Source organism: Metopolophium dirhodum, chromosome 3 (assembly GCF_019925205.1).
Source record: "Metopolophium dirhodum isolate CAU chromosome 3, ASM1992520v1, whole genome shotgun sequence".
Classification (NCBI taxonomy): domain Eukaryota; kingdom Metazoa; phylum Arthropoda; class Insecta; order Hemiptera; family Aphididae; genus Metopolophium; species Metopolophium dirhodum.
The window spans coordinates 37982755-37996154 of record NC_083562.1 but is presented as its reverse complement, the minus strand read 5'-3'; the positions used below and the strand labels follow the sequence as shown (position 1 = coordinate 37996154).

General features: G+C 34.4%; 1 protein-coding gene across 4 annotated transcripts; it reads right to left on the bottom strand.

Moving 5' to 3' along the window:
• Positions 1-429: 429 nt before the first annotated feature.
• Positions 430-12849, bottom strand: LOC132941560 (dentin sialophosphoprotein-like). Of its 4 annotated transcripts, none has more exons than XM_061009663.1 (6): positions 12633-12849; positions 8623-8885; positions 7641-7871; positions 5520-5753; positions 3391-3577; positions 430-1085 (listed from the first exon to the last, which is right to left on the bottom strand). In XM_061009663.1, exons 2-6 carry the CDS (start codon positions 8856-8858, stop codon positions 615-617), a joined length of 1359 nt encoding a protein of 452 aa, XP_060865646.1. In that variant the 5' UTR covers positions 8859-8885; positions 12633-12849; the 3' UTR covers positions 430-614. The 4 variants fall into 4 exon arrangements, with proteins under 4 accessions (XP_060865646.1, XP_060865647.1, XP_060865644.1 ...); XM_061009664.1 differs by lacking the exon at positions 12633-12849 and adding an exon at positions 9011-9131; XM_061009661.1 differs by lacking the exon at positions 12633-12849 and having other exon boundaries at positions 8623-9145.
• Positions 12850-13400: the final 551 nt, after the last annotated feature.

Here is a 13400-nt window from a genome sequence, read left to right as displayed (position 1 = left end):
TGTCCATCTCAGTCGAATTAGTTTACAAGGCGAGCTACGCCGGTCACTGATCCGATTTTGCCCGTGAAATGAGGTACACCAAAACCTAGATACACCTATATAGCACTATAATTTAAATGCTTCATTTTTTCAAGTGCGAAATCGGGTTATACAGCTTAAAATGGATGTTCATCCGAAGTTAACAGACTCAAAAACTACTGGACCGTTTTCAATAAAAGTTATATCAATAGATTCCTATTGAGACTTGGAGGTTGTTTATAGGCTTATAGCTATTTTTTTCAACTTAAAAGGTAGATAAAGAGTCGCTCCCACAGTCAAACGTGATTTTTTTTTCAGCTTACTAAAAAAGAAAATTTTTTTTTTCTTTTTTGCATTAGGTAAACGGTTGCCATTAGTTAGAATAAATATGCAGCATATACATTTATTTACAAATAGTTTTATTAAAAATACAAATATTTGGCCAAGGCAACGTCGGGCGGGATAGCTATAATTGTAATATAAAAATTTGTCGTGATATTTAGTAATTATAGAAATCGAGAGATTGCAGGTCATATACATAAGTAAAACCAATCAATGGTAAAACCCAATACAGCGTAGGAATAGGCATTAGAAATTCACCTAGGTGGTCTATATCGATTCCGTTGTAATACAAATTCGTAGTGGGACGTCGGGTGTTGATTAGTGGCATAATAGGAAATACCATAACGGTGTCTTGGCCAAGGCACGGTCATCGACGGCATCCGCCATACTGTTGAAAGCATATTGTGCCTATCTCTTTGGGCGATTTCTTCATGGTTGGGGACGATCCCGTTTAGTGCGGTCGTCATCCGAGGACCTTGGTACACGGTCGTGTACGTTGAATGGCTCCGACGCGGAAATCCGCAATCGGAATAAATCATTTGGGATTGTGTGATATTTTCCTGGTTGTCCCGACGGATCACCGCTTCAGAAGTCGTCATCGTCGTAACTTCGGTGACGGTTAAATAGTTTGGCTGGACCACTCTGTTGCGATTCGACATGGGCGTGGTCAGGGTGCTCTGCCGGCTAGGCTGAACATAATGACTAGCGTCGTACACGGGAGGTGGCTGACATGAAAATAAAAGAACCAATATTAATAGTTAGCAAATATAATTATAATTAATATAATATATTTATAATTAGCCAATATTATAGCAAATCTGGGAAAGTATGTTTTTGTTTACTATAGGTTAAGTTTAGTTAATATGAATTCATAAGCATAAGTTAAAAGTTCATTACATTTTTGGTTAACTTAGTTAAGTTAAAAAGTACATAGATATAGTTTTGTTTAACTTTTTAATAGGTACCTGGGCTAGTCAAAAAAAAGTTGATAGTATTTTTCTTTATAACACTATCTAACTTTATTTTTTTTACCAACACAAAACTATATAGGTAGTATTTATAAAGTATTTCTATATTAGCCAGAAGGTACTAAAAAAAACAATTACCTGAAATATTTTTTACATGAAAACAAAATCGATTGAAATGTAATAAAATAAAATTTAAAACAAAATAAATGAACCTAACTACTTAAAATGTAAATTTTATTCATTCATTATATAGAACATATAGAACATAGTTTAATTGAAAAATTAAAACAAAATTAACCTTTAAATATCTAGCCTTACATTATAGGTATATCGAAATATAAATATATATAATAACATCCATAACGCCCGATATAGGAAAGGTGTGAGAGCCATAATATGCTCATATAGAGCTGTATAATATTCAATGGGACTTGAAATAATATTTAAATGTGCGAAAGAATGCCAAACGATGAATATTGGAAAATGTGATATGTGAAATGCACCTCCTCAACAATGAACTTACTCAATGGTTGTAAATTTAATCAAATAAAAATATTAAATATACTTTCAAACCATAAAAAACAAACAAAAATAAATTTAAAACATAACTAAATACAGTTAAAATTAAAAAAACAATAAAGTTGTATTGATAAGTTGTATTTACTGGACCAGTTTCAGTAGATAAAAATTAAAAAAATAATATGCCATTCTTTCTAACAATAATTCTATGAAATGTTCACCTTTTTCAATTAAGTATTATGGAAATTGGATCAATATTAGTATCAAGATTAATATTGTAAATAAATAGTATACATGAGTTAAAGTCAGTACAATGAATTAACATTTGGCATTGTGTGAAAATGTGCAATACATAGAACTTTTTTTTTTTAATTCTGGTTTTCCATTTTTATCTATTTGAATATATTTTAAGTTTGGTTTACCGTTTTCTATTGTGTTTATTTTAACATGAAATATGACATTTTATTTCTAGAATACTTTCCACTATACCAGCATCACTCAGTATTATTCCATCTGGACTAGCAAAATCCAGGGTCTTACAGAATCAATAACTAATTAACATTTCAATATATTTTTTCCAAACATTTTTTAAATTCATTTAATGCTATTGACTCAGTTTGTTTCCCATACTTTACTTTTATATTGCCTTTATTATCTAAATTAGGTAATGTTCAAAAAAAAAATATTTGATTTAGTTTTTTTAAATCTTCTACTGTCCAGTTTTTACAAGTTTTAATTTTGTGTGCTTTGGCACTTGCTCATAATCGATACACTCTTTCTTTTTTCCACTGTTCACTTTCTGCCTGAGATAAAGTTTGAATAAAAATTTCAAAAATTTTTGATTTAGTTAAATATATGTTTTTATTATAAAAGTTATGTTCTAAAAAATGTAATGGAAAAATTGCCAACTTAATAAGATTAGAATTTTGATTTTGTTTAAAAAATATTGTTGATATGTGTCTTTTATTCATATGAGTTATTTGTTCAAATTAAATTTTTTCTCTAATAGAATAAAGGCAGTCTTTACACTCTCTTTCAAAGTTAGGTAAATTACTTTTAAAAAGTAATGCAATTACGTTACTCGTTACTTCAAATATTTGAAGGGGCAATGTCATTTCTACCTAGGTTGACCACTATATTAACCATAGACCTAGTTTATAGGCCTATGATATTAATGAATTACCATGTATTAAGATTTTGAAATTTCATAATACACTATTGTCTATTATTTCATAATTGTATTGGTTTTAGTACAAATATGGGAATAATTTATTGTATTGATGAATAAAAATATACATCGAGGTGTCTATTGGTGTTGCGTATTGCTTAATAATAAGTGTTATAAATACATTCAAAAGTTCTAAAAACAACAAATTCGTATACCTCCGTGTAATATTGTATCATAACAGAACTTCGGTCTTCGAGCATTGTCCACCCAGATTAGTAGTAGAACTGAGCAGTCTCTATAGGTAGGTATAAGTTATTGTGTATTTGAAAGCACTTTATAGTCTATAATGTTATATAATAATGTGATAATACATACCTCATCAGAGCTATCAGCATTAGGTGCCTGATCGTAGCTATGAGCAATAGGTGCCTCAACGTTATCAGGACTAGCAATACGGTCGTTTTCAATATCGTCGTAACACGGTGGCCTGTCTTCCATTTTCTTCGTGACGAACTCGTCCATCCAATAGCCGCTGGGCCTGGGCATATACTCCGACTCGGTACTGTAAAAATGTCCTTAGGTCAAACAGGAGTAAAAAAAAACTCTAATAAAATTAGATCTGGCAGGGGGACGCAAGTTTAAAGCGATATATATAAACCGGAAAGTCCCATACATCGATACGTGTGTAAGCTTCGTTAGTAAGCTTCGTTTTAAAAAGGATGACAACCTGAGCAAACTGAGTCCCATAAATATAAATCAGTAGCACCATTGATTTTATATAGTATATATTATATAGATATAATATTCTATAGTACAGTAATGTACAGGTGACGACTATGTCGACATACGGCAGAGACCAACACTGCATGGAGCGAACGAAGAGATTTGGTGTTGTGGAATCGGCGGTGATGCGGAAAAGCGAGTCAGCAAATCGCGCCACGATCAAGATTATATTCTCCACGGTTTTCGCCCTGGCGTCTCGTCAGCCGTATCTGTGTCCAGCGCTGCAGGCTGGAGTCACGACCTTATGACTTTGAAACGTTTGAGTTTTCTCGGGTCCGTCGCCTCTGACGTCCGTGGTCCTAGCTCGTCCATAACTCGACCAGTGCAAAGGTCTACGCCGCGCCGCCATCGTAACGGGTTACCATCAGGACTTGGAACCGAAATTAAAAATACCGGTATTTTAACGGGAACCTATTGAAAATATTGGAACCGAAACCTTACGGAAACTCTTTTTTGATTTTCTTAGGAACCTAAACCGGAACCGATATTTTTCGGAAGAGAATTTTTCGGTTTTTTCGGTTAGGTTAGATTTGAATGAATTGATTAAATGAAGAAAATTAATTGTATAATATTCTTAATTTTACATTTTTTAAAAATATTGCGAAATTTTTAAACAGTCAACCTACTAGTTACTACATACTCTATATTTGTCTATTACATTAATTGTGGTATTAAATTAATAACTTATAAGCGACTCACGCAATCGTGTGCGTGCGGGTACGTTTATTGTTGCTGCGATGTTATATACGGGTTTGGACGATAATGTATTATTATTGTATTTTTTAAATGTAAGCTTTTTTATTATTAAGTCAGAGAATGACCTGTTATCTTCTTATGACTTTTATTTAAAAAAAATAATTTATATTTTATGTGTATTAATGTTTGAAATCAGTTTATAAAGTACATTCATTTAAAAAAATTTTAAATTATGTATTTTTTTTTTACCTTTAGACTGTAGTAGATATCCTGAATATTTTCAAAATTAAACATGAAATTATCTCATATTTATCTAGATAAAATTTAGTATAATTATCTTTATCTGTATCTAGATAAAAATTATTACAGTCATCTTTATCTTTATCTAGATAAATTATTAGTTATCCATTCCCAACACTGCCGGCAGCGTCGTCCATACAGTAAATTATTAATATATTATATTATATTAGGTAATTTATTTTTAAAATAACCTACATGTTAGCGACGAGTCACCGCCACCTGCGCTAGCTAAGTGTTAGCGCTGGCGTAGTAGAGGTCACATAACCCACGAGTGGCAGGACTCGTCGCTAAAATTTACATCATCGATGTTATATGTAATCTGTAAGCTCATGCAACTATCACTGCACAGTGCAATTGGTGAAAAAAACTCGCGTAGTGCAGTAACGTGGGACATAAAATTAGAAATTTAGTGCACACAATTTTGAACAGCTCACAAAAGTTTACATATTATTATTTTCATCGGGTAGACAAAATATTGACCTGGAAGAGTTTACACATTTCTTACATGTAAACATAATGTTGACCCGGGAGAGTTTTAAAAATCGGGAGAGTTAACCTCCGCCAAAAAGGAGATTTTCCGCGGAGGAGTTTATTCAAGATATCACCTGGTTACCTACCTGACGCCTTATACCCGTTATACCTTATATACCCTTATACCTTTAAACTCACGGCACGGACGGGGAGATATAGGTAAGTAACGTTTATAAATTAGGAATGTCACTTACGTGTCGTTATCACTATCGTCAGTAGAGTTTGACATATTGTTGTTGACAATAATCACCTCGGCATCGCTGTCGTCGGACATGGATAGCCGTGAGTCGGCCCGGGTCGACGGCCGCGACCCGTATTCGACGACGGGCCTATTGTCGACGTCCGAGTCGCTCGACGAAATCGATCGGGTTCCGCCGGAATAACTGCTCCCATCGGTCGAATTGCTCAAATCGTTGTCTTCAGTTCGTCTAAATTCATTCATCGATTCATTACTGACGTTAGTCCCACCTTAGATCATATACAGAGGATGGAGCCGTAGCTCAATATTTTTATGTACCTACATGTTAGCGAAGAGTCACCGCCACCTGCGCTAGCTGATCTACACATGCGAATAGTTAAGTGTTAGCGCTGGCGCAGTAGAGGCCACATAACCCACGAGTGGCGGGACTCGTCGCTAAAATGTACATCATCGATTTTATATGTAATCTATAGGTCATGGCTCTATCCATTGTATATGATCTAAGAGTCCCATACATATTTTTATTATCTCCAGTAGCTCATGCAACATAGGCGTGCGCACGGGGGCAGCAGAGGCAGCATATGCTGCCCCTGGACTTTCTTTGGGGCTACTGGGCCTCGGTAAAATTATATTTCCACAAATGATTTTTTTTTTTTGGTCAAGTATAGATATGAATATTTTATGATTATAGAATTTATCAGTGTAAAACTAATGAACCTGTCTACTATATAAAGAAACAGCCATGATTTTTAATCGTAAATATTATTATCATTTATGGTCAACAAATCTAAAAGTAAACTGGATTTTTAATGTTATTGTAATATCGTCTTGTGCATCGTACACTAATATGCCATGACGATGCTGGGCCACCACAACATTAGTGATAGACAATATTAAATAATCTTGTGAATTTGGATATTAAAATAGAAAATTATAACACAGAATTTGACCTATTGAATAAATATTTCCATATCTCTAAAGAATCATTAATTTCTGAGATAACCCTTTTGAAACAATTAGAAGATACTCATACTCCTAAAGGTACTTGCTCTGGTTATGTTTATAAGTGGCTTGACTGGTTAAAAAAATGTGATCGATCAAATATTTTTAATAATTTTTTTCTATGTTTAAAAATGTTTTTGGTATTATCCCTGTCACGAGTTGTGATTGTGAGAGAAGTTTTTCTAAATTTACCATTGTTAAAAGCAAACTTAGATCTACCATGACACAAGATAGACTAAATGCATTATTGTTTCTATTTGTCGAACAAGAATTAACTTCTTCTGTAAATATTGAGAGTGTAATTGATGAATTTAAAAATGTAATACCTGTAGAGCGTAGATTAGTATTATAAGTTTGTAAAAAAAGTGTATGAATGTTAATAAGAGGGTTTTATTGTTTTATTTACTACCAATTCTTATTACTTTAATTATTATTATTTTTAAAATATATACTTAATATTATTATTAATGTTTGTTTATTTTATCATATTTTAAATAATAATTATTAACTATAGGCTTGTGGAAAAGTACACCTTAAGTGGCTTAGTACCTTACTGTACAACTGTTTATCCAAATAAACAAATAATCAATACAACTTTAATTTTGATACCCAATAGCAAAAAAAGTAAAACTATGGGCTGGGTTTAATGATGAATTTGAAGAATGGGCCGAATTAATCTCTTGCTGCCCCTGAAACCGGAATTTGCGCACGGCATGACATGCAACTATCACTGCACAGTGCACTTGGTGGAAAAAACTCACGAAGTGCAGTAACGTGGGACATAAAATTAGAAATTTAGTGCACACAATTTTGAACAGCTCACAAAAGTTTACATATTATTATTTTCATCAAGTAAACAAAATATTGATCTGGAAGAGTTTACACATTTCTTACATGTAAACATAATGTTGACCCGGGAGAGTTTTAAAAATCGGGAGAGTGAACCACCGCCAAAAAGGAGATTTGCCGCCGAGGAGTTTATTCAAGATACCATCAGGTTACCTACCTGACGCCTTATACTCGTTATACCTTATATACCCTTATACCTTTAAACTCACGGCACGGACGGGGAGATATAGGTAAGTAACGTTTATAAATTAGGAATGTCACTTACGTGTCGTTATCACTATCGTCAGTAGAGTTTGACATGTTGTTGACAATATTAACCTCGGCATCGCTGTCGTCGGACATGGATAGCCGTGAGTCGGCCCGGGTCGACGGCCGCGACCCGTATTCGACGACGGGCCTATTGTCGACGTCCGAGTCGCTCGACGAAATCGATCGGGTTCCGCCGGAATAACTGCTCCCATCGGTCGAATTGCTCAAATCGTTGTCTTCAGTTCGTCTAAATTCATTCATCGATTCATTACTGACGTTAGTCCCACCTTAGATCATATACAGAGGATGGAGCCGTAACTCAATATTTTTATGTACCTACATGTTAGCGACGAGACGCCACCACATGCGCTAGCTGATCTACACATGCGAATAGTTAAGTGTTAGCGCTGGCGCAGTAGAGACCACATAACCCACGAGTGGCGGGACTCGTCGCTAAAATGTACATCATCGATGTTATATGTAATCTATAGACCATGGCTCTATCCATTGTATATGATCTAAGAGTCCTATACATATTTTTATTATCTCCAGTAGCTCATGCAACTATCACTGCACAGTGCACTTGGTGGAAAAAACTCACGTAGTGCAGTAACGTGGGGCATAAAATTAGAAATTTAGTGCACACAATTTTGAACAGCTCACAAAAGTTTACATATTATTATTTTCATCGGGTAGACAAAATATTGACCTGGAAGAGTTTACACATTTCTTACATGTAAACATAATGTTGACCCGGGAGAGTTTACACATTTCTTACAGGTAAACATAGTGTTGACCCGGGAGAGTTTTAAAAATCGGGAGAGTGAACCACCGCCAAAAAGGAGATTTGCTGCCGAGGAGTTTATTCAAGATACCACCAGGTTACCTACCTGACGCCTTATACCCGTTATACCTTATATACCCTTATACCTTTAAACTCACGGCACGGACGGGGAGATATAGCTAAGTAACATTTATAAATTAGGAATGTCACTTACGTGTCGTTATCACTATCGTCAGTAGAGTTTGACATGTTGTTGACAATATTCACCTCGGCATCGCTGTCGTCGGACATGGATAGCGGTGAGTCGGCCCGCGACGACGGCCGCGACCCGTATTCGACGACGGGTCTATTGTCAACGTCCGAGTCACTCGACGAAATCGATCGGGGTCCGCCGGAATAACTGCTACCATCGGTCGAATTGTTCAAATCGTTATCGCCAGCCTCAGACATATTTTTGGAACCGGGACAGCTACAAGTCTATAACACCGATGATAATAGGATACAACAATCGTTACGAACAAGGGCCGATACGATTCACCGTATTATACGTCGAACGTGTGTGGAACGGTTGTGAATATCGACGGGGTGGTGAAAAAAATTACCAATTTTGGCGAACGACACAATGATGTAACAAAAATCTAATATAATAGAAACATGTGCGCGTAGTAACGGAATGCCGATCGGTTGCAGTGTTGAATGTCGGACACGGACGTTGGATACGCGTCTAGTGATGGAAAGCGAGAAGAATGCGGAACAAAAAGAACAGGTAGACTCGTGTGGTACGGTTATCTCCACGGCGTCCCGCGACCGTGGCGCACCCAAGACGCGACGGGTAGCCGGGTGACGGACGCTCTTTTCCATGAATCTATTATAACCGGTCCCTAGCACAATGCCACCTTTTTTTTTTCTCCTGGTTAAAACCACTATACGGAGGCCATACTGCTGTCGCATTGCTCAGCCCCCATGTAGCATCGCTTATTCAATATACATTTTTACACAAGTGTTTTAATCAGGAGCGGCTCAAGGGGGGCGTTAGAAGCCACGGACCCTTCCAAACTATATATTTCTAAAAAATATTATAGCGTTAATAACAAAATTACAAAAAAAAAACATATAACGATATCGAAAGTTGTCTGAAAATTATGACTATCCCAGTACTGGTAAGTACTAAATGTAGTAGCGACCAAGCATTGAATTTCAGTACTATAGTCAGTACCACGAATTAAGATATACAGGATGCCGAACAGGGACTTATCACGTGAAGACGGAAGTTTCCAAAAATCCAGAATGACTTGTAGTGCTTTTTGCCACAGTGGCGTTTAATGAACTAAGACAGTGCTACCATCTACTAAGATTTATAATTTTACATATTTTTATCGTAAAAATTATCATCATGTTAATTTCCCGCCATGTTTATTGCGATACTCAATGGTCGTAATCATACAAAATTAGTTAAGGATTTCGCCACCGTAACCATTTCGGTGCATTAAGTTAATATGGGAACCTAGAAACTTTCGACTTCACAAAAATACAGATAACGGGCTGTCGTTCGGCATCCTGTATATCTTAATTCATGGTCAGTACCAAACACTATCATCCCAGACATGTGACAGTGTCCAGTACTATTACGACAAAAGTACTTTTTGTATTGTTGACTTTCCACCAAAATTCCACTAGATGGCGCTAATATATAGTTCCACAGCTGTTTCGGTGATTCAGTTTGACTATTTAAAAAAATACATTATATCGTAGGCCGATGTTTAAACTGTATAATATTAAAACTTAAAACTTAAAACTTCATTCGTGGTTCTATGATATAAAATTCAGTGGCCAGCATAATAACCAGTACTGGCGCAGTGGCACGTCTGTTACGCGCCAAAATAGCGGGTAGTTTCCCCGGCACTCCGCAACCCTCCACACCCCGTCCCGCCAAAATTCGAAATTTGACGTCGTGTTGACAGCCCTCACATGTCGTATATACACAATGAGTGTCTTGTGTTTATGACAGGTTACAGACAGATTTTGAGATGGACTGGTGTACGGAAACCCACCGTGACCCACTCGCCATCGGGCGTCATGCGTTTGGGTGAATTACCTTTTTACCCGCATAATAAAATTAATTTGTTTGGGCCAGTTTCTTATAACGTGTTTAAGTATGATACAATAATAGTTAAATAAATGAAAGAAAAAATTGGAAGGGGTTCTCTAGAGCCCGTAGGCAAATACATTTTAGAAAGAAAAAAAATAGAAAAAATTATACAGTTAAACTCATTGAACAGTGCAAACTACAATTTATAGATTCCTAAACAGAAAACAATATTCACAATAATTAGTTCATTAAAAAATTATTATACAGAGAGCACCAGGTTATCAATGTTTAAACAATCTTTACAAAATATCAACTAGAGTTAAATTAATTTTTAAAAAAATTGGAGGTAAATGCATTTTAGAAATTAAAACAAAATTAGATGAAATTCAATAGTAGGAACAAACACTAAATAATTCAAACCACAATCTCCAGATAAGTAAACAGAAAATACTATTCACAATAATTAATTCAATAAAGAATGATTAGGCAGAGGTCACCTGCAGGTTATCAATATTAAAAAAATCATTATAAAAAAAATAACTAGACGCGAGCTTGGAATCAAAGAGTTCTATATTAAAAAATTTCAAAAATGGTTTTTTTTTATCTGTTCAGTCAAGATTTATGTTTCTTTATTTTTAAGTCTTTGAAAAAAATTTAATCGATCCAATATTTAAAAAGTTACCAGACACAAAAGGTCCTATTATGTGACCCTTATCCAAACAATGTGTTGGATACATCGATAGAACATTTTGTTTTTAAATTTATATTTAAATCAAAAAGTGTTAACTAATAAACCAAATAGTTATTGGAAACAAAAAGTGTTATCGGAAATAAGTATATGTAAATATACAATAGTTACCGTGCATCTTTATTGTTGTTATTTATAAAAATTGGCGCATTCACACGCGGCACGTCGATGGTACTTATATACCGAAAGGTACCTCCCTAGATGACCAGGTCAGTGCATATGTAATGACGCACATATAAACACATTGTTAAAATTAAGTTAGAACAAATCAATTAATTTGGAATCAATATGTTCTATCGATAGAACGTTTTATTTTTAAAAATAGAATTGGGAACAAGAAGTTCTATCTGTAGAACCTTTTGTTTCCAAACTAGAAATTTTAAAGTTATTTAATATTTTAAGTTAAAAAAATTGTAATATTGTCACATAGAACTCTTTGATTCCATCCCGCGTACAGTTAAAGTAATAAAAAAAAATTGGAAGGAATCCATGGGCGCCCGTAGGCAAATGCAATTTAGAAAACAAAAAAAAAAAAAAAATTAAAAAAAATTATACTGTAGGAACAAACACTGCATAATGCAAACTACAATCTCCAGATTCTTAAACAGAAAATACTATTCACAATAATTTGTCCATTAAATAATGATAACCTATTCAGAGGGCACCAGGTTATCAACGTTTAAAAAATCTATGCAGAGAAATCAACTTGAGTTAAATTAATGATTAAATGTTGGGTTTTGTAAAATCTGTATTTAAATCATAAACGAGAGACCATTGTATTTAAAAATGAATATTCTATATTAACTCATTTTAAACAAAAGGTTAGTAAAAAAAAAAAAAAAAAACATTGCATTCGACGATTAGCAAGGTTCTGTGCATTTTCTATCAGAGACATTTATGAACCGACACACATAAAAGAGACACAGAGCATACTAGATAGAGCAGGCTACAGATTGATTTTTAAAGAAATGAAAATAAAATGATTTTGTATTTAAAAGTTCAGTACCTATATAATATAGGTTAGGTATACGATTATACGAATATTGAAACGTGTCTCGTACCTCGCGTATAGTCGTTTATTAATAATTATTATTCTCAGTACATGCACGTCGACAATTAATATTATTTCGATGACAGCTTAATACGTTGTCAACTTCGCGTTAGTACGTAAAAATAATTAAAGGTTTATAATTTTAAAATTGTAGAAATATTATTACAATATGACAGTCACTCGCTAATCTCCGGACAGAAAATAAATATTACGTAGGTATAAACATGGTCCTAAATGAACACTATAAATATTATAATATGTTCCTTACGGCTTACATCAGATCAATGACCTATTATTATTATTTACTAATTTATTATATATTTATTTGGTACTTACATACGCAATGGATATTAACTATTTTATTGAAGAAATATGAACTGTACTTGAAGCCGCCCGCAGTCGTTCGGTAACGAAATACAAACATGCAGTAAATGATTCTACGACAGTCAAATTGCCTTGTTTGCAAAGTAAAAATTCAAATAGATTAATAATAGCTACTTATAGAAATGGTTTATTAGAGAATGGTGTGCGTCGTTCACGAGAATTATTGACGTTTATCTAATACATTAGTATTTATAAAGTGGTAATACCATAGAATAATACTCAATGGATAATAGTATAATACACTATAGTACGGGTCACGAAAACTGGTGGATGTTCGCAGCGCTCTCCAGCGGCGTTTTTTCGGTAGTTAGATAATAATATATTATAATATAATATATTACATACAAATCATACAACACAAGGAAAAGTTTAATAACGCGCGGCCGCGCGTTTTTGAGCATTCGACCGCGTCGGTTAGCTAATTTTAAACTATATTTCATATAAATAATATTTTGTTCATGGAAAAATACCATGTCCGCGCGTGCCCATTTAAATCGGTGTCTGCAAATATGTAAAAAATTTTAGTTTTCTTTTTTTTTTTGAGAGAGGTTCTGGGAGAGGGGAGTCCAGTACTCCTGGAATAAATACGCCACTGCATTAAATAATATATATTTGAAGTCTAAAAAGTAAATGTAAGCTCCAAAATAATATGAATACTAACTTACTTTAAACATCGACTCTTTCGGCGAAATCCGCGACGATGACGTGTGGTTTCAGGCC